This window comes from Penicillium pulvis (genome assembly GCF_028828015.1).
Source record: "Penicillium pulvis strain IBT 33274 chromosome Unknown contig_10_segment0_segment0, whole genome shotgun sequence".
Classification (NCBI taxonomy): domain Eukaryota; kingdom Fungi; phylum Ascomycota; class Eurotiomycetes; order Eurotiales; family Aspergillaceae; genus Penicillium; species Penicillium pulvis.
The window spans coordinates 951521-975724 of NW_026643071.1; the positions used below are offsets into that span (position 1 = coordinate 951521).

At 47.4% G+C, this 24204-nt stretch overlaps 10 protein-coding genes across 10 annotated transcripts; 7 read left to right on the forward strand and 3 right to left on the reverse strand.

Annotated features, from left to right (window-relative positions):
* Window positions 1-1249: 1249 nt before the first annotated feature.
* Window positions 1250-3106, reverse strand: N7503_000380 (putative MFS alpha-glucoside transporter; the record flags this gene model as incomplete). The annotated part of the gene is made up of 5 exons (XM_057059941.1): window positions 1250-1461; window positions 1520-1982; window positions 2039-2464; window positions 2533-2832; window positions 2891-3106. The coding sequence occupies 5 exons, from the start codon at window positions 3104-3106 to the stop codon at window positions 1250-1252; spliced, it is 1617 nt and encodes a 538-aa protein (XP_056926864.1).
* A 2553-nt stretch (window positions 3107-5659) lies between these two features.
* Window positions 5660-6018, forward strand: N7503_000381 (NAD(P)-binding protein; the record flags this gene model as incomplete). Its single annotated transcript, XM_057059942.1, has 2 exons — window positions 5660-5914; window positions 5968-6018. The coding sequence occupies 2 exons, from the start codon at window positions 5660-5662 to the stop codon at window positions 6016-6018; spliced, it is 306 nt and encodes a 101-aa protein (XP_056926865.1).
* Window positions 6019-7371: 1353 nt separating this feature from the next.
* N7503_000382 (uncharacterized protein) lies at window positions 7372-8790 on the reverse strand (the record flags this gene model as incomplete). The annotated part of the gene is made up of 3 exons (XM_057059943.1): window positions 7372-7424; window positions 7480-8410; window positions 8467-8790. Coding segments are annotated over 3 exons (1308 nt in total), but the record flags the coding sequence as incomplete, so codon positions are not given.
* Window positions 8791-10165: 1375 nt separating this feature from the next.
* Window positions 10166-10453, forward strand: N7503_000383 (uncharacterized protein; the record flags this gene model as incomplete). Its single annotated transcript, XM_057059944.1, has 2 exons — window positions 10166-10202; window positions 10272-10453. The coding sequence occupies 2 exons, from the start codon at window positions 10166-10168 to the stop codon at window positions 10451-10453; spliced, it is 219 nt and encodes a 72-aa protein (XP_056926867.1).
* A 444-nt stretch (window positions 10454-10897) lies between these two features.
* N7503_000384 (uncharacterized protein) lies at window positions 10898-13761 on the forward strand (the record flags this gene model as incomplete). The annotated part of the gene is made up of 3 exons (XM_057059945.1): window positions 10898-10982; window positions 11032-11188; window positions 11235-13761. The coding sequence occupies 3 exons, from the start codon at window positions 10898-10900 to the stop codon at window positions 13759-13761; spliced, it is 2769 nt and encodes a 922-aa protein (XP_056926868.1).
* Window positions 13762-15058: 1297 nt separating this feature from the next.
* N7503_000385 (uncharacterized protein) lies at window positions 15059-15754 on the forward strand (the record flags this gene model as incomplete). The annotated part of the gene is made up of 1 exon (XM_057059946.1): window positions 15059-15754. The coding sequence occupies one exon, from the start codon at window positions 15059-15061 to the stop codon at window positions 15752-15754; it is 696 nt and encodes a 231-aa protein (XP_056926869.1).
* Window positions 15755-15853: 99 nt separating this feature from the next.
* Window positions 15854-17792, forward strand: N7503_000386 (Lovastatin nonaketide synthase; the record flags this gene model as incomplete). Its single annotated transcript, XM_057059947.1, has 3 exons — window positions 15854-16265; window positions 16466-16878; window positions 17190-17792. The coding sequence occupies 3 exons, from the start codon at window positions 15854-15856 to the stop codon at window positions 17790-17792; spliced, it is 1428 nt and encodes a 475-aa protein (XP_056926870.1).
* A 1275-nt stretch (window positions 17793-19067) lies between these two features.
* Window positions 19068-20277, forward strand: N7503_000387 (uncharacterized protein; the record flags this gene model as incomplete). Its single annotated transcript, XM_057059948.1, has 3 exons — window positions 19068-19537; window positions 19604-19655; window positions 19738-20277. The coding sequence occupies 3 exons, from the start codon at window positions 19068-19070 to the stop codon at window positions 20275-20277; spliced, it is 1062 nt and encodes a 353-aa protein (XP_056926871.1).
* An 807-nt stretch (window positions 20278-21084) lies between these two features.
* N7503_000388 (uncharacterized protein) lies at window positions 21085-21597 on the forward strand (the record flags this gene model as incomplete). The annotated part of the gene is made up of 1 exon (XM_057059949.1): window positions 21085-21597. One exon carries the CDS (start codon window positions 21085-21087, stop codon window positions 21595-21597), a length of 513 nt encoding a protein of 170 aa, XP_056926872.1.
* A 480-nt stretch (window positions 21598-22077) lies between these two features.
* On the reverse strand, window positions 22078-23595 carry N7503_000389 (MFS transporter; the record flags this gene model as incomplete). Its single annotated transcript, XM_057059950.1, has 4 exons — window positions 22078-22136; window positions 22188-22361; window positions 22428-23459; window positions 23505-23595. 4 exons carry the CDS (start codon window positions 23593-23595, stop codon window positions 22078-22080), a joined length of 1356 nt encoding a protein of 451 aa, XP_056926873.1.
* Between the last annotated feature and the right edge of the window lie 609 nt (window positions 23596-24204).

The window sequence follows — 24204 nt, forward strand, 5'->3', positions numbered from 1 at the left end:
ACTGTTAGGCCCATATTGAAAAGTAATTCCGTGGAAATCCCTGAGCTGAAGTAGAAAATGATGTTTGTGGCTGTGTCGAAGGATTGTTTCTCCTTTGGGACCGAAACCTCAAGGTGCTGTTGTATGTAGGAGACTGGCCCTACTCCTCCACATTTGCTGCAGTACTGAGCACTGCTACGCGCCAGGTCGCTGATGCTCCATTTGGCATGAGCCTGATGGAAGAACTTGGAATTGACGGCATCTGCATAAACTGTGAGGTGTAATATAAGCCTCTTTAGTCCGCTTTGAAATTTCATGTCAAACTAAAGTAGGTTCTACGGATAGTATTCGGTGCTTTCAAAATGTTTTCCATTTCCAAAAGGCTGCGCGCGGTATGCACAACAGACATTAGGGAGACTTGATCAAAAAGAGCTCAACTTAACGTACCTAAGTCTATGGAGTCTTTAGATGAATTAGTGCTACAAAGGCTAACGACTGCCGATTGAAATGGTCAGTGCGTCAGGCATGACGCGCGAGATTGCCATTTGATTTATATATAGCACTCGTATATTCAAAACCTACTTTGGCCTCATATCTACACGAACTAGCATTAGATAACCACCGCATTTAGTCCCCAGTCGGACACATCCTACTATAGGCTATGTGTAGATGCCAAGAGGCTGATTGTTTAAATGGGAGACCGTGGCTCAATGATGTTCTATTCTCGCCTGGATAGGAAGGCAAACTCAGCTGTCGTGCGATGAGGGCCGGTGTTGTTTTTCATCCGCTCTCGGCTTGCTTCTCACCTGTCTATTGGTTCGTACCCTTCTCATGTGGATCGCGCGACGCCTAAGTGGCTTTCCTCTATGTCACCTTATTTGTACCCTATAATAAATTTCCAGGGTGTTTCTGATACATATGACCATAGGTCTTGAAAATAGGGCTTCCCGTTCGCTCAGTCATACTGAAGTTGATCGAACCCGATTATTCTTCATCGCCTGGAAATTTCACCTTGGCCTTTGGCTTTTTGACCGTTGCGTGATTATGCTTTAGGTCATGACTGCTGCTTGGAACTCTTGATACGAGATTGTTTTATATTCTTTTCAATTCGACAATCGGATGCCATATTGCAAGCATTTCCATAAAAAGTAGCACATAAAATTTAATTCGTTCCAATAGAAATCATGATTCTCCTAGGCGACGCTCTCTACGTGCTCACTAGGTTCCTTGCGCTCGTAGGTCTGTTGATGGGCGAATTCTATTTTGCATGTTAGTATACTCCAGTAAGGAGTCTTTTCAATTGACACTTACGTTCGGCCTTGGTATGCTTAAACATTCTTGCAGGAATATTGTTATCAAACAGCACATCGATCTCACCGAATGTTCGATCCTTTGTCTCTGGGAGACGGAACCAGCACCAAATATTGCAGAGAAGGTTGGTTCCTGCATAGAATAGACCGGCCTTGGCTCCCCAATTCCAGGCTTATGTATTCGTTAGCATAGCCCTTGGTAATGTAATAATTAACAAAGGAAGACTCACCTGTCGATGAGATCATGCGTGGCGTAATGGTATTATGCACAATTCCCGTCAGATTATACACAAATCGCCCAATACTAATAGTCTTATACCTCAACCGACCCGAGGGTGTCTCGGCCACGATGGGATAGCAGGCTGGGCCGACGGTGATCATGTTTGCTAGCGTGGAGATGACGAGGAGAATGCCAACCGCAAGTTTTGAACTATTATCGTGGGCGAAGCCAAGACCGCCGATCACGATGAGACAGACAAACATGAAGGCCATGCCAGTCATATAGATAGTCGCTCGGCCGACGTGCGGGAAAAGGAACCAGCAGATAATTCCACCGATGATGTAGCATGCCGAGAGGGAGATATTCACGTCGAAGGCCTGAAGCTCGGTGAAGCCTGCTGCTTCGAGGAAGGTAACGGCATAGCCGAGGATGGTATTGCCACACAGGAGCTGGGCTGCCCAGACGACACAGTTCTGGGGATTGTAAGTTTAGATCCAAGTGAGGTGAAGCGGCAAACGTAAATACTCACGATCTCCGTGCGCCGTAAATTGGTTCCCTTGAAACAATCGAGGAAGCTAGCATTCGACGTCTCTCCCTTTTCCAATTCGGTGGTGTGTCTAATGTATGCAAGGATGACATCGACATTACGTTCCTTATCGGGGCCATCTTGCTGCAACGCCATCAGACTCTTTCTGGCGAGATCGAGCTTATCACGGCGGACTGCGTTCCAAGGTGATTCGGGGGCAAAGTAAGCTCCAATGAAGAGAGGAACCGGCCAGATCCACTGAAGAACAAATGGAAGTCTCCATCCTAGGTCACCTTCAATGCTGGCTACAGCTCGGACGACTCCAGAAGATAGAAGGATACCGGCACCCCAGCACATGCAAACGTAGGCGGTCACATAGGGTCGGAGGACTGTGGGAACCACCTCACAAGCGTAGGACGTAGAAAGAGTCTGCATAATGTCACATCAAATCACATCAGTCACAATGCTAAAAGGTATATTGGAGGCAGATAGGTTACCTGGAAAACACCCCAAGAAACACCACACATCGCCTCTCCAAATGCCAAGACAGGCAAGGATGGCGCAAAAACCGGAATGAAGATCATGATAAGCATCCAAGCCATGAAAAACATCATGGTCGGTCGACAACCAAATCGATCTTGGGTATATGAGTTAACTATTAAGCCGGCAAGTTGGCCGACAAGAGATGAATTGGACAGCCCGGATTGCCACGAAGCGGGTATTAGGTTGCTCTTCGACACGGGATCCCACACTCCAAACCTCGTTCTGAACTGTGTTTGGCCGTAAAATGAAGTTATCTGTGCTTTTGATATCAGTGAGGTATTCTGTTCGGGTATACATATGAGGCTTGCGTACAATGACCAAATCATAGCCTTCCATGATCAAACTAGTAGATAGGAACATGGCCCAGAATACAGCTTTCTTATATTTCTTCAGTGCTTGGCGGATAGTCAACTTCCGGTCAGCTGCATCGCTTTGCTCTGCTTGATGAATGAGCTCAACGACGTCGGGGTTGCTCAGTTCAAAGGCTTCAAGCTCCCGTTTGGTCGGGGCGACCTTCTCTGTCGCCATCTTGTATCAGGTTCGGACCTCAAAATAAAAATATCAGGCAGTCGATCAGCAGTCACGCTTTTCGATATGTGTAGTCGAGATAACTCATACTGTGAAATTGCGGGGGAGCTAGTGATCATATATAACCAAGAAAGAAGCTCCGGTCTTCATGCAGCCAGATCTCCCCACCGGAGATCCACTAACGCGGCCGAGGATTAGACTTGTATAAAATATTTCTCAAGTGCATTTTGTGTGGGGTTGTGCATTCCGGAGCTAATCAGAAGTGGGATGAGCAAGACCCAGCCCCTTATTCGGTTGTATCCCCACGCTGCCCGGAGAACAGTCCTGGTGATCCAGTCCGGATTGAAAGCTTGACCTCCCCCACCGGAGATTACTTGTGTTTGGAATGGCTTGATTGGCTACGGCGTAGGCTCTATTTTTCTTAAATAAGTGCATTCTACGCCAATCAATCGAGTCTGTAGGACTAATGTGATATACGAGGATTCCATGCAATAGTAAAGAGGCGAGAGGCTTGGAGCATGTCAGAATTGCATTCATTGGAGATAATTGGATATCGGGGCGCGAATAACAGACACTTGAAGTTTTACCCTGCAGGAATACATCCCGGCACCCGGACCCCGCCTCACTTCGGAATGTGTTCAGAACCCTCCTGCGCATTGCCGTCGGGTCGGTTCATTCCCTAAATTTCTCGGTCAGGCCACGATTTTGCTGATTCAAGAAATTCGCCTGGTGAGAAATCAGGGGGTATGGCCCGATAATGCGGGGAGAAGGATCATCGGATTCTAAATTAAGCTATCGGCTGCTCCGACCCCGCAAAATCTTTTCAAAACGTTTGATCAACAGTAGACTCGGTGATCAGCACGGCAAGCTCTTATGAAAACTTCTGCCTTATTCAAAATATCGAGGAAAATTATTAATATCCATAGATGTTGCGTGCTTTTGGACTCAGGCCATAAGCAGTGGCCACTGATTGTTTACAGCAGCTATACATTTGAGCCAGTCAAATTGTGCAGACTGATAGGTCATACCATCTTTTTTCTCGGAGTCTTCTGATGACCCTTAGAAATGTGACTGCACTCCTGTTTCTCACGGTCACGTTCTGGTGGCTTGTTCCGGCGGGGGTGGGTTACTCCTCTCCGGCGGGATTCAGTATTAGGTCGGAAATTCGATATGATATACGCCTGAAAGATCAGGCCTTCTGCCGAGGCAAATAATTAGGTCTTGCTGGAGTCCTCTTGTCATAGATGGTTCGATTCATCATCACTTCTGTTCCTTTCTTGCATCATGGTTCGTCCCTTGGCGGGTCATGAACTGATAACCTTGCTTTGATCTATCTGCTGATCTCCCATTCGCCCTGAGATCCTCCCTTCACTACCTTCACTGGTGTCTCTTTTGATGAATTAGTAGTGCTCTCCGATCGTAGGAGGCCTGGACCACCGGCAGATAAAAAGAGATGGAGATGTCGTTCTACAGTAGAATTCGAAAACATATTATCCCCAGACACGCTTTCTTTCACAGCGCCTCACTCCGATCGCACTAATTTGCATTAGGTCAGAGAAAGTCCCACCATCTTGTCTTGATGTATTTCAAGTGAAATCACCAAAAGTACCTTATTACAGGGTCCAGCTGGTGGCAGACCAGATTTGCCGAAACGTCCCGCAGTAATAGATTCAAATTCGAAAACGGACTACCCCACAGACACCCATGCACACTTTGTACCTTGACCCGAAATGTCGTCGAGGTTTGTATTGGGAGACAACTCCTATTCAGCTGTATCGCGGTATATAACGTACTGCTCAGATTTGACTTTTAAGTCATCATAAATTACCGTGTTCACCATGTAAGACTATGCTCATGTGGTCAGATTCCAGACTGATTATAAACTTTATCTCTGCTCGGTGTCCATTATCCACGCACTTGCGACTTCGGTTTTTCTCGCTCTCTGTTCCTCGTAAATAATTTTCACTAGTGTCCTCTAAAAAGCGCATTCTCATTACTGGCTGCTCAGCCAATGGGATTGGCGCTGCACTAGCCCTGGCGCTGGCCCGAACAGGCCATCATATTTTTGCGACTGCACGTACATTGTCAAAGATTATAGAATCGCTTGTCTCACTTAGCAATGTGACGTCTGTTCAGCTAGATGTGACATCTCCCGAGTCTATTACGAAGGCTGTCTGAGTCGTGGAAGGCCATGGCGTGGGTCTCGATGTCCTGATAAACAACGCTGGCATTGGTTATACGATGCCCTTGATAGATGTGGATATCGAAATTGCGCAACGGACGTATGACACAAATGTGTGGGGTGTACTGAGGATGTCTCAAGCCTTCGTGCCCTTGCTTCTCAGGAGTAGGGGCAAGATTGTCACGTTAAGTAGTATTGGGGGAGTGACTAATACTCCCTGGATTGGTATAGTTCTACAATCCAGTCGATCAATATCAAGTGGTTACTCACACAGTCTAGGCATCTATTCGTCTTCCAAGTCAGCCATAACGACTATCTCAGAGACGCTCAGGCTTGAGCTTGCTCCTATTGGGATCAATGTACTCACCGTAATGGTCGGTACAGTCACAACCTCATTCCATTCCAACGAACCGGAAGTATTGCTACCCAGTTCTTCCCTCTTCCTAGGCGCTAGGGACATCATCACACAGTGGGCCTCTGGCCAAGCAGGACCCAAAGGATGCCCAGTCCAAGCGTTTGCGGATTCTATTATGGATGATATTATGGGGAAATCTGGGATGATATGGAGAGGACCCAATAGTAAATTACTCTGGTTTGCGTCCAAATGGATGCCTCAATGGCTGTGGGTAAGTATGTAGTCGACATGCTTGAAACACTTTATGCTGATAAAGGTAATTAGGACTACCTCTTGAGTAATAAGGTAGGCCTTGACAACTTGGTTAAAGCATGATTGTTTGTTCAAGGTCGGGTCAGACATGCGTTCGTTGTTCCTTGAGAAGTCAAATTCTAAGGGCCTACATTCATAAAGCGAGGGTGGGAGAGCAGAATATCGGATACTGATTGTTCGCGTAGCTTGGGTGAAATGCATTGACGCGCATAAAAAACAGTCCCGCCTCAATTGGTTTTGGTGCCGATTTGTGATCGTTGAAGCTCATGCCTACTCCGCGATGGCTAAGCTGTTGAACAAGGGCGTTGTGGGTCTCTGTCTTGAAGCAGCACATGACAATCTCTGGATTTTTGGCTCTAACCATGTCCGCGAAAACATTGTGCGCATCTGCAATGATAGTTGAGCCGTGCAGTGAATCGTACTAAAAGCACGGAGACGGGCCAAGTCATGTAAAGCTGACTTGTCATTCCATGCATATGCATCGGGTGACTTCAGGGAACTTGCCATGCTCTGATTTCTTTGGGACACAACGACTTATAGTCAAATCACGTGAAAAGATAGCATATGAGCTCACTGCTATTGCTTACCGAATGCGGACCCGATATCTGGCTCAACTTTCTCCCGGCTCGGGAAACTGGTTTTTGAAAGTTCAGAGATACTAGAATAGTCTCTACGTGCCGAATAAGATATCCGATCATAGAACTATTTCACAAAGATTTTCCGATTTGTTCTCGGCTCTATTGGTAGTTAGTGACATTGAAAGCGGCACTTTCCCTTAGCACGGAGTCATCATCGCCCATTACACGTCACAAGTTTGGTTATATAGAACTTGAGTATATGGGCATTTGCTGCTTCGACACCTATGTAGAAGTAGAATGACGTCAACCGCTCCACCACCAACAGTTTTGCGCTGTGTGCGGCAGAGAAGCATGATACGTTGTTTACAAGAACCCACACGGTCAGCCTGCTAGACAAATTAACTCAAAAATTCAAAAATTTGCTGATGATCCCAAGCTTCTCGAAATCAGGCCTTATCAGACTTAGTATCCTAGCTGAACATCGCTGACGAGGTGAGGAGGAGGCCGGCGGACTATATGAAGCCCACTCAAAGCCTGTATCTGCCAAAATGTAAAAGATAATTTTCACATTCATTTTGTTGAGATCGGAGTCTGGGAAATGTCTCTACAGTAAAGGCCAAACCCGGGAAAGAAATGAGAGCAAGTATACAATGGACATGTGAATATACACTAGCATGTACACAGATAAAAGGCAACTTCTTAGGTCTATGATTGAGGTTTGTAAGGAGATATAATATACGCAAAAAGCATTGAGTAGGATACTATATCAGTCTTTCAGTTTCATTGCTGCATCTCAGTAGCCGACAGCCTTCAACGAATGAAGATGATACCCCTTACAACGGGCTACCAAATCACTCCAGTTCTCCACTGTTTCCTTCATGACATCGGTTCCTGAATCTTCGGTCAATATTGGTCCTCATAAAATGTCGGTAGGCCGTAGACTCACCCCACATAAAGTCCTGCCAGCTGTGATCGGCCCAGAGATCTGGATTCTTACCCGGGCCTCGGATAGCCTCATCACGCTTGCGTTGTTCTTCGCCATCAGGTAAGTGTAAAGCCTTCCTTGTCACGGCGGCGCTATTTTGAATGCGCTCTGCGCGCTCTTTGCGCACCGCTTCGTAAACAGAAAGCGCCGTAGGGACCGAGTCAGTCAAAGAGAGCGCACATGTGAGGACACCAGCGTCTTCAATGGCTTGCGCAGCACCCTGAGCTACATATGGAAGCATCGGGTGACAAGCGTCACCCATTAGGACGCATTTGTTCTCAACCCAAGATGGCAAGGGCAAGTGGGAATTGAGAGTCCACTCCATCACCTCACCATCCGGGACATAAGTGAGCAGGCTGCGAACCAAATCATTCCAATCATGGTAAAAAGAAAGCATCTCTTTCTTGTCGCCTTTGTTGGTCCAGCTCTCCTCATTGGGCGCATCTTTCTTTTGAGGGTGTAGCAACACCATGTTGTACACAGAGTTGTTTTTAATGGGATAGGCCATGATATGACCACCTGGTCCCATCCACCGCATACCAACGTTATGGTTCAAAAGATCCAATGCGCGCTTGTCTTCTAGCATTTTCTCTTTCGGGATCATGACTCGATAGGCTGCATCTCCAGTCGGTTGGCACGTATCGCGAACTCCATGATGGGAAGCCATTTGTTGGCGTATGCTTGATTTGATCCCGTCGGCCGCAATCACCACGTCGCCAGAAATCCATTCACCCGACTCCAGCTGTACCTTGGCCTCAAAATCGTCAGGGACTCGAACCACGAGCGAGCTTTTTCGAATTTCGATCCCGGCAGCCTCGCACCCATGTAGCAGGATGAGTTGTAGATCGCCTCGGTGGATAACAGCCAAGGGTGCATGATACTTCTCGCCTACCTATAGACAGATGAGGTTGGACACGAACCAATCAATAGTCAAAAGTTGAGACATACCTCGGGCATCAAAGGCGCAGTTCCAAGTTCTTGGTTGTTCGCATACCGCCGCAGAGAATTTTCCTCTAAAATATTCGCCTTCTCCATGACCTGGTTTAACAAACCTAGACGATGTAGAATACGAGCAGCATTGGGGGCCACTTGAATGCCAGCACCAACTTCTGAGATCTCATGGACGCGTTCCAGGATCAGAACTTCATGGCCAGCCTTCTTGAGTCCCAGCGCTACCGTTAAGCCGGCGATACCAGCACCAACGATAATCACTTTCAAGGGGTGCTTGGCGGTGAAGTTCCAACTAAAAGTGTCCTTGAAGTCATCCATCATTCTTTTGTATTGTAATGCACAAGTTTTGTGTCGTAAAAATAATGTATAAGATGAGAAAGCAATTGTAAGTCACTCAATATTTGTGACATACATGATGATTTCTGGACTATGTAGGTATACTTATATGTGTCAAATTGCCGTACTTCTTTGCCATCTTCAATTATATATGACGTGCACGGCTACGCCGGCAATGAGCTCGGAGTCAAGAAGCACTCTAACAATTGATGACGTAAGCACTTATAGAGTCTGGCTAACCTTTCCAGAGCCGAACCCCTTGTGTGTGAGCCTTGATTTCCTATAGGTTCAATTTCGTTATAATGAGATATAGTCAGCAGGAAAGGCTGATTACATCATTAATGACATCAAATAGCTTAAATCACAATGTCCTTTCATAGGTTAATTTCGCAAGGCCCTCAGCGCTAGAATTGCCATTGTCAATAAATTAATATGATTCACCAACTTCCTTTGAATATCACGAGAATCGCTCGACCAGAAATATAGAAACAAGTGTTAATTATTACTATTTTGCATGGTGCATTGCAAAAGGTGTGAGAAAGAGGGAAATCGGCGTTGGTGGTATATCATTTGCTAGTAGATACATGCACAATTCGGCTAGATATGGCAAATTATGTACAATAGAAAGGCGATGGCTGGTTGTGATTGACCGAGACGAATCCGAATGTTGTTTATTATTGGATCCGACATCTCTCTCTGTGCATATTGCGCACTCACCCTTCTCATCCTGAGTCGCGCGTCGCTAAAGCGGCACGCACTATTTCAAATTTGGGCCATAGTGCATCACGTGGAGAGCCATACGGGATTGAAGTATATGGGTTTTTCCCGACTTATACCCAGTACATACGACCATAGGGTGTGGAGAACAGGGCTTCCCGTCCGCTCAGCCGTACTTAAGCCACACGCCGGTTAGTTAGTAGTATGGTGGGTGACCACATGCGAATCCTGACTGTTGTGTGTTTTTATTCTTATATTTGTCATATGGCCGCTCTCTGTAGATAGGTCCTTCTCTCCAACATCCCACAATACATCAGATTGTTCTGAATGTTCTTTTTGGCTCTGCAGTCGCAGGTATGGCTTAGCCATGTGGTCGGGAAGATCGCATGATTCTATGATCGTGGTAAGAGAGAGTAGATAGGCTGCTTGAATCAAATTGTTAATATCACGTGCTTCATATCATGCTCGTTAAACGCTTATTGCCTGAGGGTCAAGTGTCAGCTACCCTGCACGCGGCTGATCTTGAACTACCATTGCGTTTAGGTTCTTATCTCAGGGATGAAATTACTGACTGTGATATTTCATGAGATCGCAACAGGCTGTTCAGTTTTCAAAGACTTGAAATTTCGCTGAGCCTCTAAGCATGGCAAGGGCAAAGAATCTGGGCGGCGATTTCAAGAGTAAGCTTCACCTGCTGAATGGCAATCTGTATGATAAATCGTGAAACCCCCTAGAGAAAGAACCTACAGACCTGGAGCTTCAAAAGCGGAATACCGAGTTGAAACTTGCAGAGTTTGCTATTCATATTGATGTTTCCGACCTAATCTCGCTGGTAAAACACTTCGATACACTGGCCTCTCAGGAGAAGATGTTAGGGAGGCCCATTTTGATTGCTCCTCATATTGGCGCAAGAGAGATTTTAAATTCATGAAGGCTCTGCTCAAGTGTCGCTCCTGCGATATTTCAAGCATTTGGTTGGTAATGTTAGAGAATATAGCTCTTGGCTGCTAAAATTGCATTTAGGTCCTTTTATAGAGCTCCGATTTTTGTTTTTAGGATCTGCGAGTTGGCCTATCCCTTCTTGAGTTTGTGGTGTTCAATTATTTAGCTTCAGCCCTAGAAAAGTGTCATCACATGCTGTTGTAGGGTTTCATAGGTTACTTGGGCTCGGTTGACCCATTTTGCAGCCGTCATAATTAACACGGCCATTACTAGATCCGACGAATTCAGCTTCAGGTAGTATGCCTTCTAGAAGGACCCATTGCTCAGGATACATGGGGTCAGCTGATGGCGAGGCGGCGCCAAGGACCGACCCCGCTATTGATAAACTGTCCTTTCTCTAACATAGACACTTCACGTCGTAAGTGTGTCGAACATGAGCTCTATAAATGTGTCGTTTGGCGACGCGAATTTGGGGGTTCAGGTAGGGATCAATCATGGGCAAATATATCTTCCAGCGGGTGAGTTTCTAGTTGCTCTGAAATGGAACCAGGTCACATGTGCTGATAGCGCCTTCCTCAGAGCTACCAAAGCGCCCTGATCCCTTTTCGAACATATCGCTTTCCCACGAAGACTTCATCAGCCGTGATGCACTACTCAGCCAGATTCACGATAGATCCTCGAACTCAGGGTCCAGAGTGGTACTCGTCGGCCTTGGGGGCGTTGGGTGAGTATGACCAAGGGCGGTCCGTTCAACGCTGACAAGGCACTAGAAAAACACAGCTTGCCATCGAACACTGCAACCGAATTCGGCAACTTTCGCCTGAAACTTGGGTCTTCTGGATCCACGCAAGTAACTCCGCACGTTGTGAACAAAGTCTCCGTGACCTTGCCGATCGAGTTAAGATTCCTGGACGGGAAGACCCTACTGCCAATATTTTTCGACTTTTCAGGAATTGGCTACAAGACGAGAAGATCGGGGGATGGATTCTTGTTCTCGATAATGTTGACGATGACAGTCTCCTTCGCGAGACTTACGCGACTAGGTCCGAGGGCCAGGCAAACGACCGAAGTATCATCACGCCGCAGCCACCGCTAAGATATCTCCTCGAATGCTCCAATGGGTCTATCATTGTCACTAGTCGGAACAAAGGGGTAGCGTTGGACATCGCTAGTCCAAATGATATTATCGAAGTACCACCAATGGAGAAGGCCGAAGCTTTGGATCTACTCAAGAAGAAATTGAATATATCTACGGATCATGAGGACATACAGCAGCTGACTGAAGCACTTGAATATATGCCACTGGCAATTATACAGGCTGCCAGTTATATCACACGTTGTTCATCTCGTTGCTCGGTATCGCAGTACCTTGAGAAGATTCGAAAAGATGACCTCCAGGCCGTGCGACTACTTCAACGCCAGGCAGGTCTTCTCTATCAAGACTGGGAGGCCAAAAGCTCGATTATTCTCACCTGGCAAATATCATTTGACAGTATTCAGAGCACCAGACCATCCGCCACAGACTTGCTTTCTTTGATGAGCTTTTTTGAGCGGCAAGGAATCCCTCTAAGCATCCTTCGCGACTCACCAAGCCGAGCAATCAAGGACAATTTGAGTACAGGGAATATTACAGATAGTTCGAGCGAAGAGGATGGGGCTAGTAGGTCTGACGATGAGTCTAGCGCAGACCAGTCGTTCGAAGATGATATAACGACACTTTGCGACTTTTCATTAATCTCGTTTGGAGAGAACAACTCAATACTCACAATGCATCGACTAGTGCAATTAACAGTGCGTACATGGTTGAAGGCACACAAAAAGGACGCGCAGTGGAATGAAAGATTCATCAATAATCTATGTCGTGACTTTCCGATCGGGGAATATACGAACTGGGAACAGTGCCATTCGCTGTTTCCTCATGTTAAACTTGCGGCGTCTCAATGCCCAAAATCACACGATTCGCGACAGAAATGGGCAACGTTGCTTTCTAGAGCAGCGTGGTATGCACAAGCAACCGGGAATATTGCAGAATCGGTTGAAATGGCGTCTAAGTCAACAAATGAGAACTTGAAGTCTTTGGGAGTAGATAGTAAAGAGACACTAAAAAGCGCTACTATTCTAGCAACTGCATATAGGCTTGGGGGACTCTGGGGAGCGGCTGAAAAAATCGAAGTGGAGGTCATGAAGATGAGCAAGACGAAGCTCGGCTTAGACCATCCCTCTACACTTTTAAGTATGAACAATCTAGCATTGATATACCAGAACCAAGGCCGATGGAAGGATTCAGAGCAGCTCTTTGAGGAAGTGATGGAGAGGAGCGAGACGAGTTTCGGATCGGACCATGCCAACACACTATCAAGTATGAACAATCTTGCGTCGATATACCAGAACCAAGGCCAGTGGAAGAAGGCCGAGCAGCTTTTAAATAAGGTTCTGGAGATAAGCAAGAAGGAGCCCGGCATGTCAGACCATCCTAGTACACTTTCAAGCATGAGCAACCTCGCGTTAACTTACGGGAATATGGGCCAGTGGGAAAAGGCAGAGCGGCTACAGATTGATGTCGTGGAGACCCGCAAGAAAAGGCTTGGCACAGATCATCCCAACACGCTATTAAGTATTAATAGCCTAGCGTCGATATACTGGAACCAGGGCAGATTGGAGTCAACAGAGCGACTCCTTACACAGATCATGGAGACTCAAAAGACAAAGCTCGGTGCCGACCATCCCAATACGCTAATAAGCATCGCCAACTTAGCATCAACTTTCTGGAACCAGGGCCGGTTAGAAGAGGCCGAGCTCCTTGAGGTGCAAATCATGGAGGCTCGCAAGACAAAGCTCGGCCTGGACCATCCCGACACACTAACGAGCATGGCCAACCTAGCGGTGACATACCAAAACCAAGGCCGGTGGAAGGAGGCTGAGAAACTCGAGGTGCATGTCATGGAGGCTCGCAAGACTAAGCTCGGCGCGGACCATCCTGACACGCTTACAAGCATGGGCAACATAGCGTGGACGTATAGAAATCAGCACCGATTGGAAGAGGCCGAGCAGCTCTTTATACAGGTCATGGAGATGAGCAAGACGAAGCTCGGCGTGGACCACCCCGACACAATAACGGGCATGGTTAACCTTGCCTTCACATGGGAATCTATGGGTCGGCTTGCTGATGCAATTGATTTACTCAGGAGCTGCGTGGCTAAGCAGCGACGAATTCTGGGTCCCGAGCATCATCAAATTGTATCTAATTCTAAGGCTTTGCTTGAATGGGAAACTAGGCATCTAGCGATAGAGGCATAACCAATCGATTGTCCGTTCACCAGTTACTTTTACTACACAGCCTGAATCATCGGGTGAAGAATATTCAGACGCGGGTGAATATCTGCCTGGACTAACCTGAAGTGGGCTGAATAGAGCAGCGAGCCGCCCACGCCCGATCCGTGGGCTCTAGGTGACCATAACCTTAGACATGCTGTTGTATGTCTTTGTTTTTGTTTCTCTTCTATTTGAGCCAAAAAGTGTACTTGTCGCCCTACCCTTCAGCCCATTGAGTCCCCTTCACCTGAACACCCTGAACACCACTATTTTGCACTTAAACATCCTACACGTGCCTAAAGCGCTAACATTGCGTTTCCGCCCCTATACTGACTTCTACCCCTATATGCGTTTTTGCGATCATTACGGTGGAATCAGGCAGCATCCTAAAACGGTTTTCGTAGAAGGGATCTGACCTCATAGCTTATGGTATATTGGATGCCCTGGCAATCGGAAATTCGTGACTCCGTCTTCTCATTTCAGGAGGTCCGCAGGCAGCATTTGTAGGCAATTCTACCAGGATTATAATTTCCTTGAGCGCTTAAGGAGTCTCGAACATAAGTAATGACCTAGCTTTCGTAGTCTAATGCCCTAGTAGAAAGGATAACTGGCTCGCTTTAGGTCTACGGCTCTTCGATCAATAGATCAAGTGTTGTTAAGCACTATCCGGGATTTTCTAGTGTACACCTTGCCGTTATACGCCGTATGAGATAAGGCTGCTCAGGTGGCATACGCAAGAGAAATAATAGAGTTTCTTTGGCCAACCGCTTTTAGATTCGATAGTCGATTTGACTTGGTGTAGATTACCTACGGGGCTTTCATGCGCCATCACGAAGAGGTATATTTGGAGCAATTCTTGCCTGGAGCTTCTAAAGAACAGAGCGGTATATGGCCGTATTTGGCCAGGATTATCACGCTCGAGGGGTGAGGCATCAATGTTAGAAGCTTTCATAGTAGAAGGAGAAAGGGAGAAAGCTCCATAGCAAGGGATTTAAGTGCAACGATTCTACATAGCAGTTGCGTCATTTTTCATCTCCCGTTCTTTAATGTGACGCGACAGTCTCAACCTGCCGAGACAGCCTGACGGATATACGGGATGTCTTACTATATGCCAAATATAGTCAGGTCCAACAGGAGGGGGAAGTGGATTCAGGGGTGAGTGAGTGGGCTACGCGGATCAAAAAAGGCATAGATACCTCGGGGTCTCCCGTCGCGTTTAAAGTGGTCAACCTATGATCTCTATTCACACCAGGTAGCCATTACCCTCATATTTCCTATTATAATGACTCAACATGAGGGATCTAGCGTTGATGCCCACCAAGAATGCAACCTCCATCACCCATCATGGCCTGAACGCTGGTCGCATCCGGAATATACTGATTCGCCTCACGAACTTCGGAAGCGCTGGTGCAAGCAGCCCTGGTATAAAAACGAGACTCGCCCTTCTGTCATGTTCATTAAATGGCTCCGTTACTTACCCTGGGGCTTTGTGATCTACCGCACTGTTTACACGGCAGAATCCGACCGGCTCTGGTCTGCCTGCCTCGCAAAAATCGACCGTTATGTGCAATGGAGTATTGAAAAAATCGACAAGGATGAATACCCTGACGGCGACCGATGTCCTGAGAAGTTCGTGCAGGAAACCTATAAGAATTTTGTTTTCGAGGATCGACAGCGATGGGACGGGGCATCCTTGGACCAGATTCGTGAGGATTTCCAACGATATTCCGAATCTTTGGGAATGGAAGATGGGTCACATGTTCCATGGTCAAAAGCCTGTCTCGTGATAGACAATCAATGCTTGAAGTCGATCGTGAGTGCCTTCGAAGATCCGAAGGAGAGTGCAAACCGGGGAGGGCCTAAGGGAGGGTTTGTTATCGAGCAGGGTGGGTATATCATGTTGAAGCCCTATGTGGTGATGGTCGACCCTACCTTTAGCCCCGAGGATGACTATGACACGCCCGGGTACCAAGGATAAAACTTGGAGTGGGTCACAGACGAGATTTATCATCAGCCATTAGGAGATACCCAGGTCGAAGTTGAGATTAAGGCCGTTGGTCTAAACTTCCGCGACGTCATGATCACTATGGGGGAATATCTGGCAAACAGCCTGGGAAATGAAGCCGCTGGAATTGTGAGCAGAGTCGGCATCAAGGTAGATAGATTGAAGCCAGGAGAGCGGGTTGTCTTTCTTGGTGGGGTGGACACTGGTTGCTTCCATACATTTGGAAGGATCGACCAAGATGTTGTGGTCCCATTGCCCGACAGTATCAGCTTCGAAACCGCTGCCGGGCTTCCTTGTGTCTACTCAACTGTCCTATATGGTCTCAGGGAGGCCGCTCACTTGTCAAAAGGCGAAACGATTCTGATCCACGCTGCTGCCGTTGGAGTTGGCCAGGCCGCTATACAATATGCCAAGATTGTGGGAGCGGAAATATACGCTACCGTTTCTACCTTGGAAAAGCGTCAACTCATCATCTCAAAATACGGTATAGCCGAAGATCATGTCTTCTGTAGCAGAGACCTCACATTTGCTACTGCTATCAAGCGATGCACGAGAGGCCGGGGAGTAGATGTGATTCTCAACTCGCTCTCTGGAGAGTATTTGAGAATTCTTGGGAACTCATTGCACCTCTGGGTCGCTTTGTTGAGATCGGGAAGAGGGACGCGCAGAGCTATGGGCGTATAGAATTGACACCGTTCTTGCGAAATGTCACCATGACTAGTGTGGAGCTTCCGACAATGCGCCACAAGCCGTCTATGATTGGCCAGCTAACAGCAGACGCCATCCGTTTATTTGAAGAAGGAAAGATTCGAGAGGCAACGCCAACAACTATTTTGAAGTACTCCCAGGTTGAAGAAGGACTTCGATTATTGCAATCTGGGAAGGGAACAGGGAAAATGATACTTGTTCCTGAGCAAGAAGATCGCATCCCGTTGATACCGGATTTATCGTCGCCATTATTTTTAGACCCAAATGCGTCCTACATCTTGGCCGGTGCTCTTGGGGGAATTGGTCGAAGCATTGCACGATGGATGGTATCCCGTGGAGCCAAACAGTTGATATTCTTATCCCGTTCTGGCCGCGCTGAATCAGACGTGGTTCGTGATATGCTTGAGGATATACGGAAATCGAGTTGTCGAGCTGTGATCTTTAGCTGCGACATCACAGACAAAGGTTCTGTTGAAGAAGTGTTCCAAGCATGTACCCGATCACTCCCGTTGATCAAGGGCTGCATACAGTGTGCAATGATCTTGAAGGTGAATAACTCAAGAGCCTTTTTCTTTTCTTCCCTGTTTGTGCTTTCGGCATTCCGATGTGAAAAGATCGCCTCACTGATTTATAACATTTTTTTTGCACTCTTTTTTTCATACTAGGGTCAAGAAACTGGCTAACGGGTCCTCTAAATTAGGATTCGATGTTTGGGAGCATGTCATACAATGATTGGCAAACGGCAGTCAGACCCAAAGTGAAAGGATCGTGGAACCTTCACAATAGTCCCCCAAAGGATGTTGATTCCTTTGTCATGCTTTCATCAGCTACTGGTATCATCGGCAACAAGAGCCAAGCTAACTACGCTACTGGAAACACATATCAAGATGCTTTGGCTCAATATCGTGTATCCCAAGGCCTCCGAGGCAGTAGTGTGGACTTGGGAAGTATCCTCCAGGTCGGTTTTGTCGCTGAGAACATGCAATACGCGCGCCATACCACGGCCACGCTGAGATCACTGCGGGAAGACGAAGTTCATTCCATCTTGGAATACCTTTTGAGTGAGAAAGTATCACATTCAGCTTGCCAGGTCATTGCAGGGCTAAGCGATGAGACTCTTTACAATGGGCAAGATGTGTTGCCTCCGAGCTATTTTGCCTTCCTCTTCTTTGCCCATCTTCGAAAACCTTCCACTGTCAGGAAGATGACCTCCGAAACAAATCCATCCAGTCGCGTCCAGTCTCTTCTCCAGGCAGCTACGACGTTAGAGGAAGCGGTCGGCATTGTCACAGAAGGAATCTAAAACAAACTCTTGTAGCTACTTGCAATACCCGTTGAGAATATCGATCCCTCAAAGTCCATCAGTTCAAACGGTGTGGACTCCTTAGTGGCTACCGAGTTCCGAACATGGCTGGTGAAGGATTTGGGCGCAGAAATTCCTTTATTGGACATCACAGGGACTGATACCATCACGACCCTCAGCGCTAAAATAGCTACGGTCAGCAAATTAGCAGGATTTACCACCTCCCCTTGAACCTCACAAGAAAATTACTCTACCAGGGGAATCTAAAAAGGTGTTGGATATCTACATTTTGCACATGGCGCATTCCACAGGGCGATGGAGAAGGGCGTTGGGGATGAAACACGGCCTGCACTAAAGTCCGTTGACTTCATTATACCTCTGCTACTTAATTGGCTTTGATTCCGACTACTATGAATGGTCGATGAATTACCGTAGTCCATGTTGGAACGCCGAAGTCCGATTGGTCGAGCTCGGCACCGGTTGTGCCGATACCCGCAATCATTTCAAAAGACAATTTACAGGAATGTGGGGAAATGGCATAGTGTTGCAGCGAGTCCTTCACAGTCTAGCAGCTTAAATAATTTAATCTTTCCCCCTCCCTTTTTTTATCTTTCAAGAAGAGGGACTGTCGATATTAATATTACGCGTCTAGCTACGTGTCACGGACTAATACGTGCGGAAAGATTTATGAATTGATTGATTATAGTTAGGCCGCTCCGTGCCGGGTTACATTAGTACCATCGGAGCAGGTGATAGTGCAGCTTATGCTGACAGCCATGCATAAGTATGTGCTGACCTATCGACTGTTCACATGGTTGCTAGGAGGAGTTTAATGCATCGCACGACACTCCTTAGACAGATCTGATTGGTCCTTACCCCTCGCGATGATCAAGGTCAGTAATTGATCTAGTTCCACCTGTTCATCTATGATCTTCAGAGATACCAATACCCCTCAAGCCTGGTCCACGTGCCCCCACGCCCGCCCTATCTCGCCCCTTGTGCCTGACGGCACGTTCCTTGAATATGCTAAATCTGACATTTGCGTTAATTTGCGTCAAGCTTTTAGAACCATCGACTCTTCACGGACACTAGCCCGGGGAAGTGACCCAGTTGGGATAGTCTCACCTGGTCACAACCCAGCACGATATCCTGGCAGATGCAAGTTCTAGTGCGAGCGAACAAGGCCTATAAGTTTGGCCGCGATCGCCCGACCATGTCGATCTGCCTGGGTGCGTGACTTTATACCACAGGCTACCTACTACCAGGGTCACAAAAATGCCCTCAACTCTCCAAGTGTTCACCTTCCTCACGCTTGCCAGCCTCGCAGCTGCAGCGCCTGCCAAGAAGGCTGACCGGAAGCTGCGCAAACGCGACACGCTTCCGGACTATGCCATCACTTACGCGCCCCTATCGTACCTCTATAGTGGCGAGAAGTGGTTTCCGTCCGATATCACGACGCACCTGGCCAACGTCGAGCCCGAGGAGGACTATACCGCTATCGGGACTAATGGATCGGTCACGCTCGACACCCTCGATTCGCTCTCTTCGGATGTCTATCTGACTGCTTCTGATGGCCCCATCCTGGACCCATTGGACGGCACCCCGGCCTGGCTCTCTTCAGACTACGGTATCCCCGACAGCGATGGCCTTAGCGCCGCTCCTGGACTTATCATTGCCGCGGAGAAAAACAGCACTACGACCGACGTCTTCTACTTCTATTTCTATTCGTATAATTATGGGGGAAAGTGAGTGCCCAAGCCCCTCCCAACGCTGCATGCGAATATGGTTTGCTAAATCTGACTAATCCACAGGGTCCTGGATATCAATTTCGACGACCACGTTGGCGACTGGGAGCACGTTATGGTAAGCACATGAACATTTGCCGCTCGAATTTCAAATCTTCCACGCGTTTAGATTGCATCTACTCTAACAATCTTCTCTGCAGATCCGCTTCGTCGATGAAGAGCCATACGCCATCTATTGCTCCCAGCATAGCGCTGGATCGGCCTATTATTGGGATGTGGTGGACTTTTCGGGTGATCGCCCAATTACTTACGTTGCGTACGGTGGACACGCCAACTACGTGACCGCAGGTAGCCAAGATTACACTATCGCGCTAGGTATCATCTCCGACACAACTGACGCTGGGTACCTGTGGGATATGACGCTCAACTACCGGGGCTACTTGTACGACGTGGACGCAGACACCTTCTCCATCGCATCTGGAGCGGGAACAGGCGCCACTGAGGAGGCGGACGAGTCGGCCGATTGGCTGAACTGGCTAGGATATTGGGGTGACGAGGAGTATCCAGATGGGCTTCTAGATGACATCGAGACCGGCCAGTACTGCATCTCGTCCGAGTGCCACTACACAAGCGGGCCGACAGGCCCCGTGGACAAGAACCTCGGCCGGACTACCATGTGCGAGGATGATGACGACTGTACCATCTTCGATAGCATTGATGATCTGACGACACAATCTTAGATAAAGAATCATGTTTAGAGCGAGATTAAGCTGGATATAGCTACATTTTGTTGGTATATACGGCTCACTCGGCTGGAAATGATCTGAAATTGAATGATATACTCCCCGGTGGGAATCATGACCACGATGACGCATATAATTCAGCGTACTTACCAGTAAATAATTCCAACCCCCTATAATGCTGGTGCTGGTTAGTTGAGACAGCTAGACTTCGATTTTATATGTACGCTGTACGGGTACATCTTATCGAGGCCACGACCATACGCACTCTAGTATTTCTTTGAAAGCGACGACAGGGCGTGGAGCGGCATTTACACCACCATATGACAGCGGCTTTTAGCCATGCTCATCCTTTGACCAAAAGACGGCGCCGCACAAAGCATTGCCTCTGCATTCTCTGGTCTATTGGCCTTCGGTATCTACCGTATCCAATCCGGTCCATTAGCCCCGTGGCGATATCTTTTTCTCTAGGAAGGTTGTGGAACTGTCGTCTCTGCTATAATTGCATTATGGCTCTTACCAAAGTCAGCCGCCAAAGCAGGCTTTCTGACACCTGAAGAGAAAAACCTGGCCTGTCTCCGACTTCGAATGAATAGTTCCGCTGTGGCAGATGAGAAGCGTAACATCCGAGACGGTTTCCGAATACTCAAGCACGGAACTAGCTGGGCGATCCTCGCCATTCAAATTTGCCTTGGAGTACCTCTTTAGGGCGTCCAGTTGTTTTTGCCGGTCATCATCAAACGCCTTGGATACAGCATTGTCAAGACTAACTTATACACCGTGACACCCAATGTTTCAGGCGCCGTAATGTTGCTTATCCTGGCTTTCTGCAGCGACTGGACAAGATGCGGTTTCCCATTTATTGCCCTAGGCTTCTTGTTTACATTCATTGGCTTTATCATCTACGCTACTATTGATGTCAAGATAGACTTGAATGTCGCTTACTTCGCGTGCTTCATGATGACCTGGGGCACATCGGCCCCATCTGTCTTGCTTGACGTCTGGTATAATAACAACATTGCTAGTGAGAGCCGCCGTGTTGTTCTGACATGTATCTCTGTCCCAGTGGCCAACCTAATGGGAGTTGTGAGCTCCAACATTTTTCGCGACCATGATGCGCCGACATACCTCCCGGCTTTGATCACCCTTGCTGCATTTGGTGGAACTGGAGTTATCCTGACCTTGTGTCTTAGTTTTTGGATGATAATGGACAATAAGAGGCGAGACACAGTACAGGGTATTAATTTAAAAGCTGAAGACATCCCGACAGAGTCTCTCCAGGATGGGCCTGCCAGTATAGACTTCCGATGGTTTTACTAAGACCATGCAATTTAATAGGAATGTGTGTTATATACTTGCACTACCAGATGAGAGCTAAGATAGCGTAAGGCAGGTCTGTAGCGACCTGTCTATTGCGCACTTATCCTTTTCACCCCACCCGACTACTAGCTGCATTGAAGCTACACGCCGGTTACTTAGTAATATGGCGGGTGACCACATGCGAAGCCTAATTGTTGTGTGCTTTTACTTTTTGAATTGTCCAGGAAATCGCCGTTGCCGCCCTATCCTTCAGTCTTTCGCCTAAATTCCTTCCTATATTCTTGACCCGAATGCTCTGCACGCACTGAAGCGCTAACGGGTCTTTCTTCACCCGTGCTGGTTTTTTCCACCTCGGCGTGCTATTATAGTCAGGGCTCTTAGGAGCCAAGGAAGCTCAAAATGTATTCTTAAGGCGGAAATGACCATCATCGTGCATGTTGTGTATATAAAAGATTTCTGGGTTTGATTGGCAGTTTTGATTCATCTTTGGGAACCTAAGAAACGGCAGGCAAGAGTGGCGAGGATTATACAGAGTACACCTGTCTGGTTTGTCAGTAGTGTAGATGCCACAGAAACATTAATCCACTTACTCCAGGTCCAACTCATGTATGTATAGCCACAAATTTCAGTAAGAGAGCCAGAAAGTATCGGGCCTAGGATCAATCCGAGTGTAGAAGCCACTTCCGCCATAGAGAATATGCGCGAGAAGCCTCCACCAGGGCCAAAGCTCTCGGGATTCTCCTCTTGCTTCTCTTTGAGCACAGCTACAATATTACCTGATTAGTATTTTGTATTTTGTTGGAGCTGGGTCACCCGAGAATGACACTTACCGGTCAATTCGATGTTTGCAACACCAAGTATAAAGGGCTGCACAATGCCTATAGCAACAATACTGGTCATGTAAATGGCTGGACCTGCAGTTTCAGCGCTAGCCCAGGAGAAGTGACTGTTTCCAGCAATACCCAATATGACCATTAATATAGCCTGGATGATGAAGCCAACTGTTGTAGGGGCTCGTATGCCAATACGATCGCGTAGCCAACCAGCGAGTGGACTGATGAGAATTGCCGGAACGGAGAGGCAGAAGAATAGAAACCCAGTAGTGCCTGTTCCCCACCCGAAGGCCTCATCCACGTGCAGGGGCATTGTCGTATCAAAGCCAGTGCTCAAGGATACTATTGAAAGGGAGACCAGCAAAGCCGTGAAGACACGGCCATTGCTTAACATGGTGCGCCAGAAACCAAGAGTGGTAGGTGTGCCTTGCTGATCTTCGGATGAGGTAAGAAGGCCGGTCGTTTCTGACGCATCTGTCCTCTCGCTCGTACAATTTGATTTAGGATCATCGATCTTCTCGATCATAAGCAGACGAGCAATGATATCAATGGTCAAAATCACTACAGGTACGGACCATGTAGCCCAGTATCCCACAGTTTCTAAGAGTAGTCCTGATACTATAGGGCCACTCATTATCCCCGTATGAGCAAATGAGTTGACCAGGCCCATCACCGTGCCTAACCTATCTTGACTCGTGGTTTCTGCGACAGTTGCAAGCCCAACAATCCATACAAACGACCCCGCGACACCCTGCAAACAACGCCCTAGGAAGAACAAGGAGAGTGAACGGGAGCAAGCGACGATAGCAGTACCCACAATACATCCCAATAATGACAGTAATAGTGGCGATTTGCGGTTGGGTAATTGATCGACAAAATGCCCAATGACTGGGCCTGAGATAGCGGAGCAGACACCATGCATGGCAAGAACAACAGAGGTCAAGCGCTGCCTTTGCGAAGGCTCTATGCCTAGGCGACTTTCAAAAATAAATCCTAGAATAGGGACAAGGAATCCATAAAGGAATGTTTCTTTACAGGTTAGCGAGGTCTCCACAGGAAACAAGACAGACAAACCAGCGAACAAGGCAATAGAGATGGTGGATACTATAAACCACCCTGAAGACCGCCATTCGTAGCCTATAGGCCTTTCAAGAGAGCTGCTCATGATTTTTTAGTCTCGATGACACATTTGAGATTCCGGCGATTTGACAACGAAGAGCTTTGTGACATTGGAGATGGGATTCTATCCCTGGAACGGCTGCCTGGTTGGTGAAATCAAAACTGCCTCCGTCATTTTCTACAAGCGACTAGCCATCAATTTAGTGGAAGTAGGATCCTTGCTGTTATTGTAATTTACCTAATTCGTCTCTCTACAGTAAGAAAAGATGGCGAAAATGACGTGTATCCGCATTTTACGTGCACTGTGAGTGGAGTGCTCACAGTTTTTCTTTTGTCTCCTGTGTGTTTACCTTGCATCATCTGTGCAACAAAGGGACCCACTTAGGTAGAATTGACTAGGGGCGGACCTTGCTGTCCTTCAGCTCGCCAATAATCCCTTCCCCACTATTAAGACCTGCGTAAAATACTGTCCGCTTGGTTAGCCTGATGTGAACTTGTGAGGGTGAGTAACCTTGAGCGGAGCATTATGAGTTACGGATTCTCTGTGTCACATAGTCCCTGTACCCTACATATTATTGACACGTTTTCCAGGCTTGGCGGAGAGTCGGCTGGCTGCAGTCGGAGTTCCGCATTGCCTTTTCAATATTATGTCGGC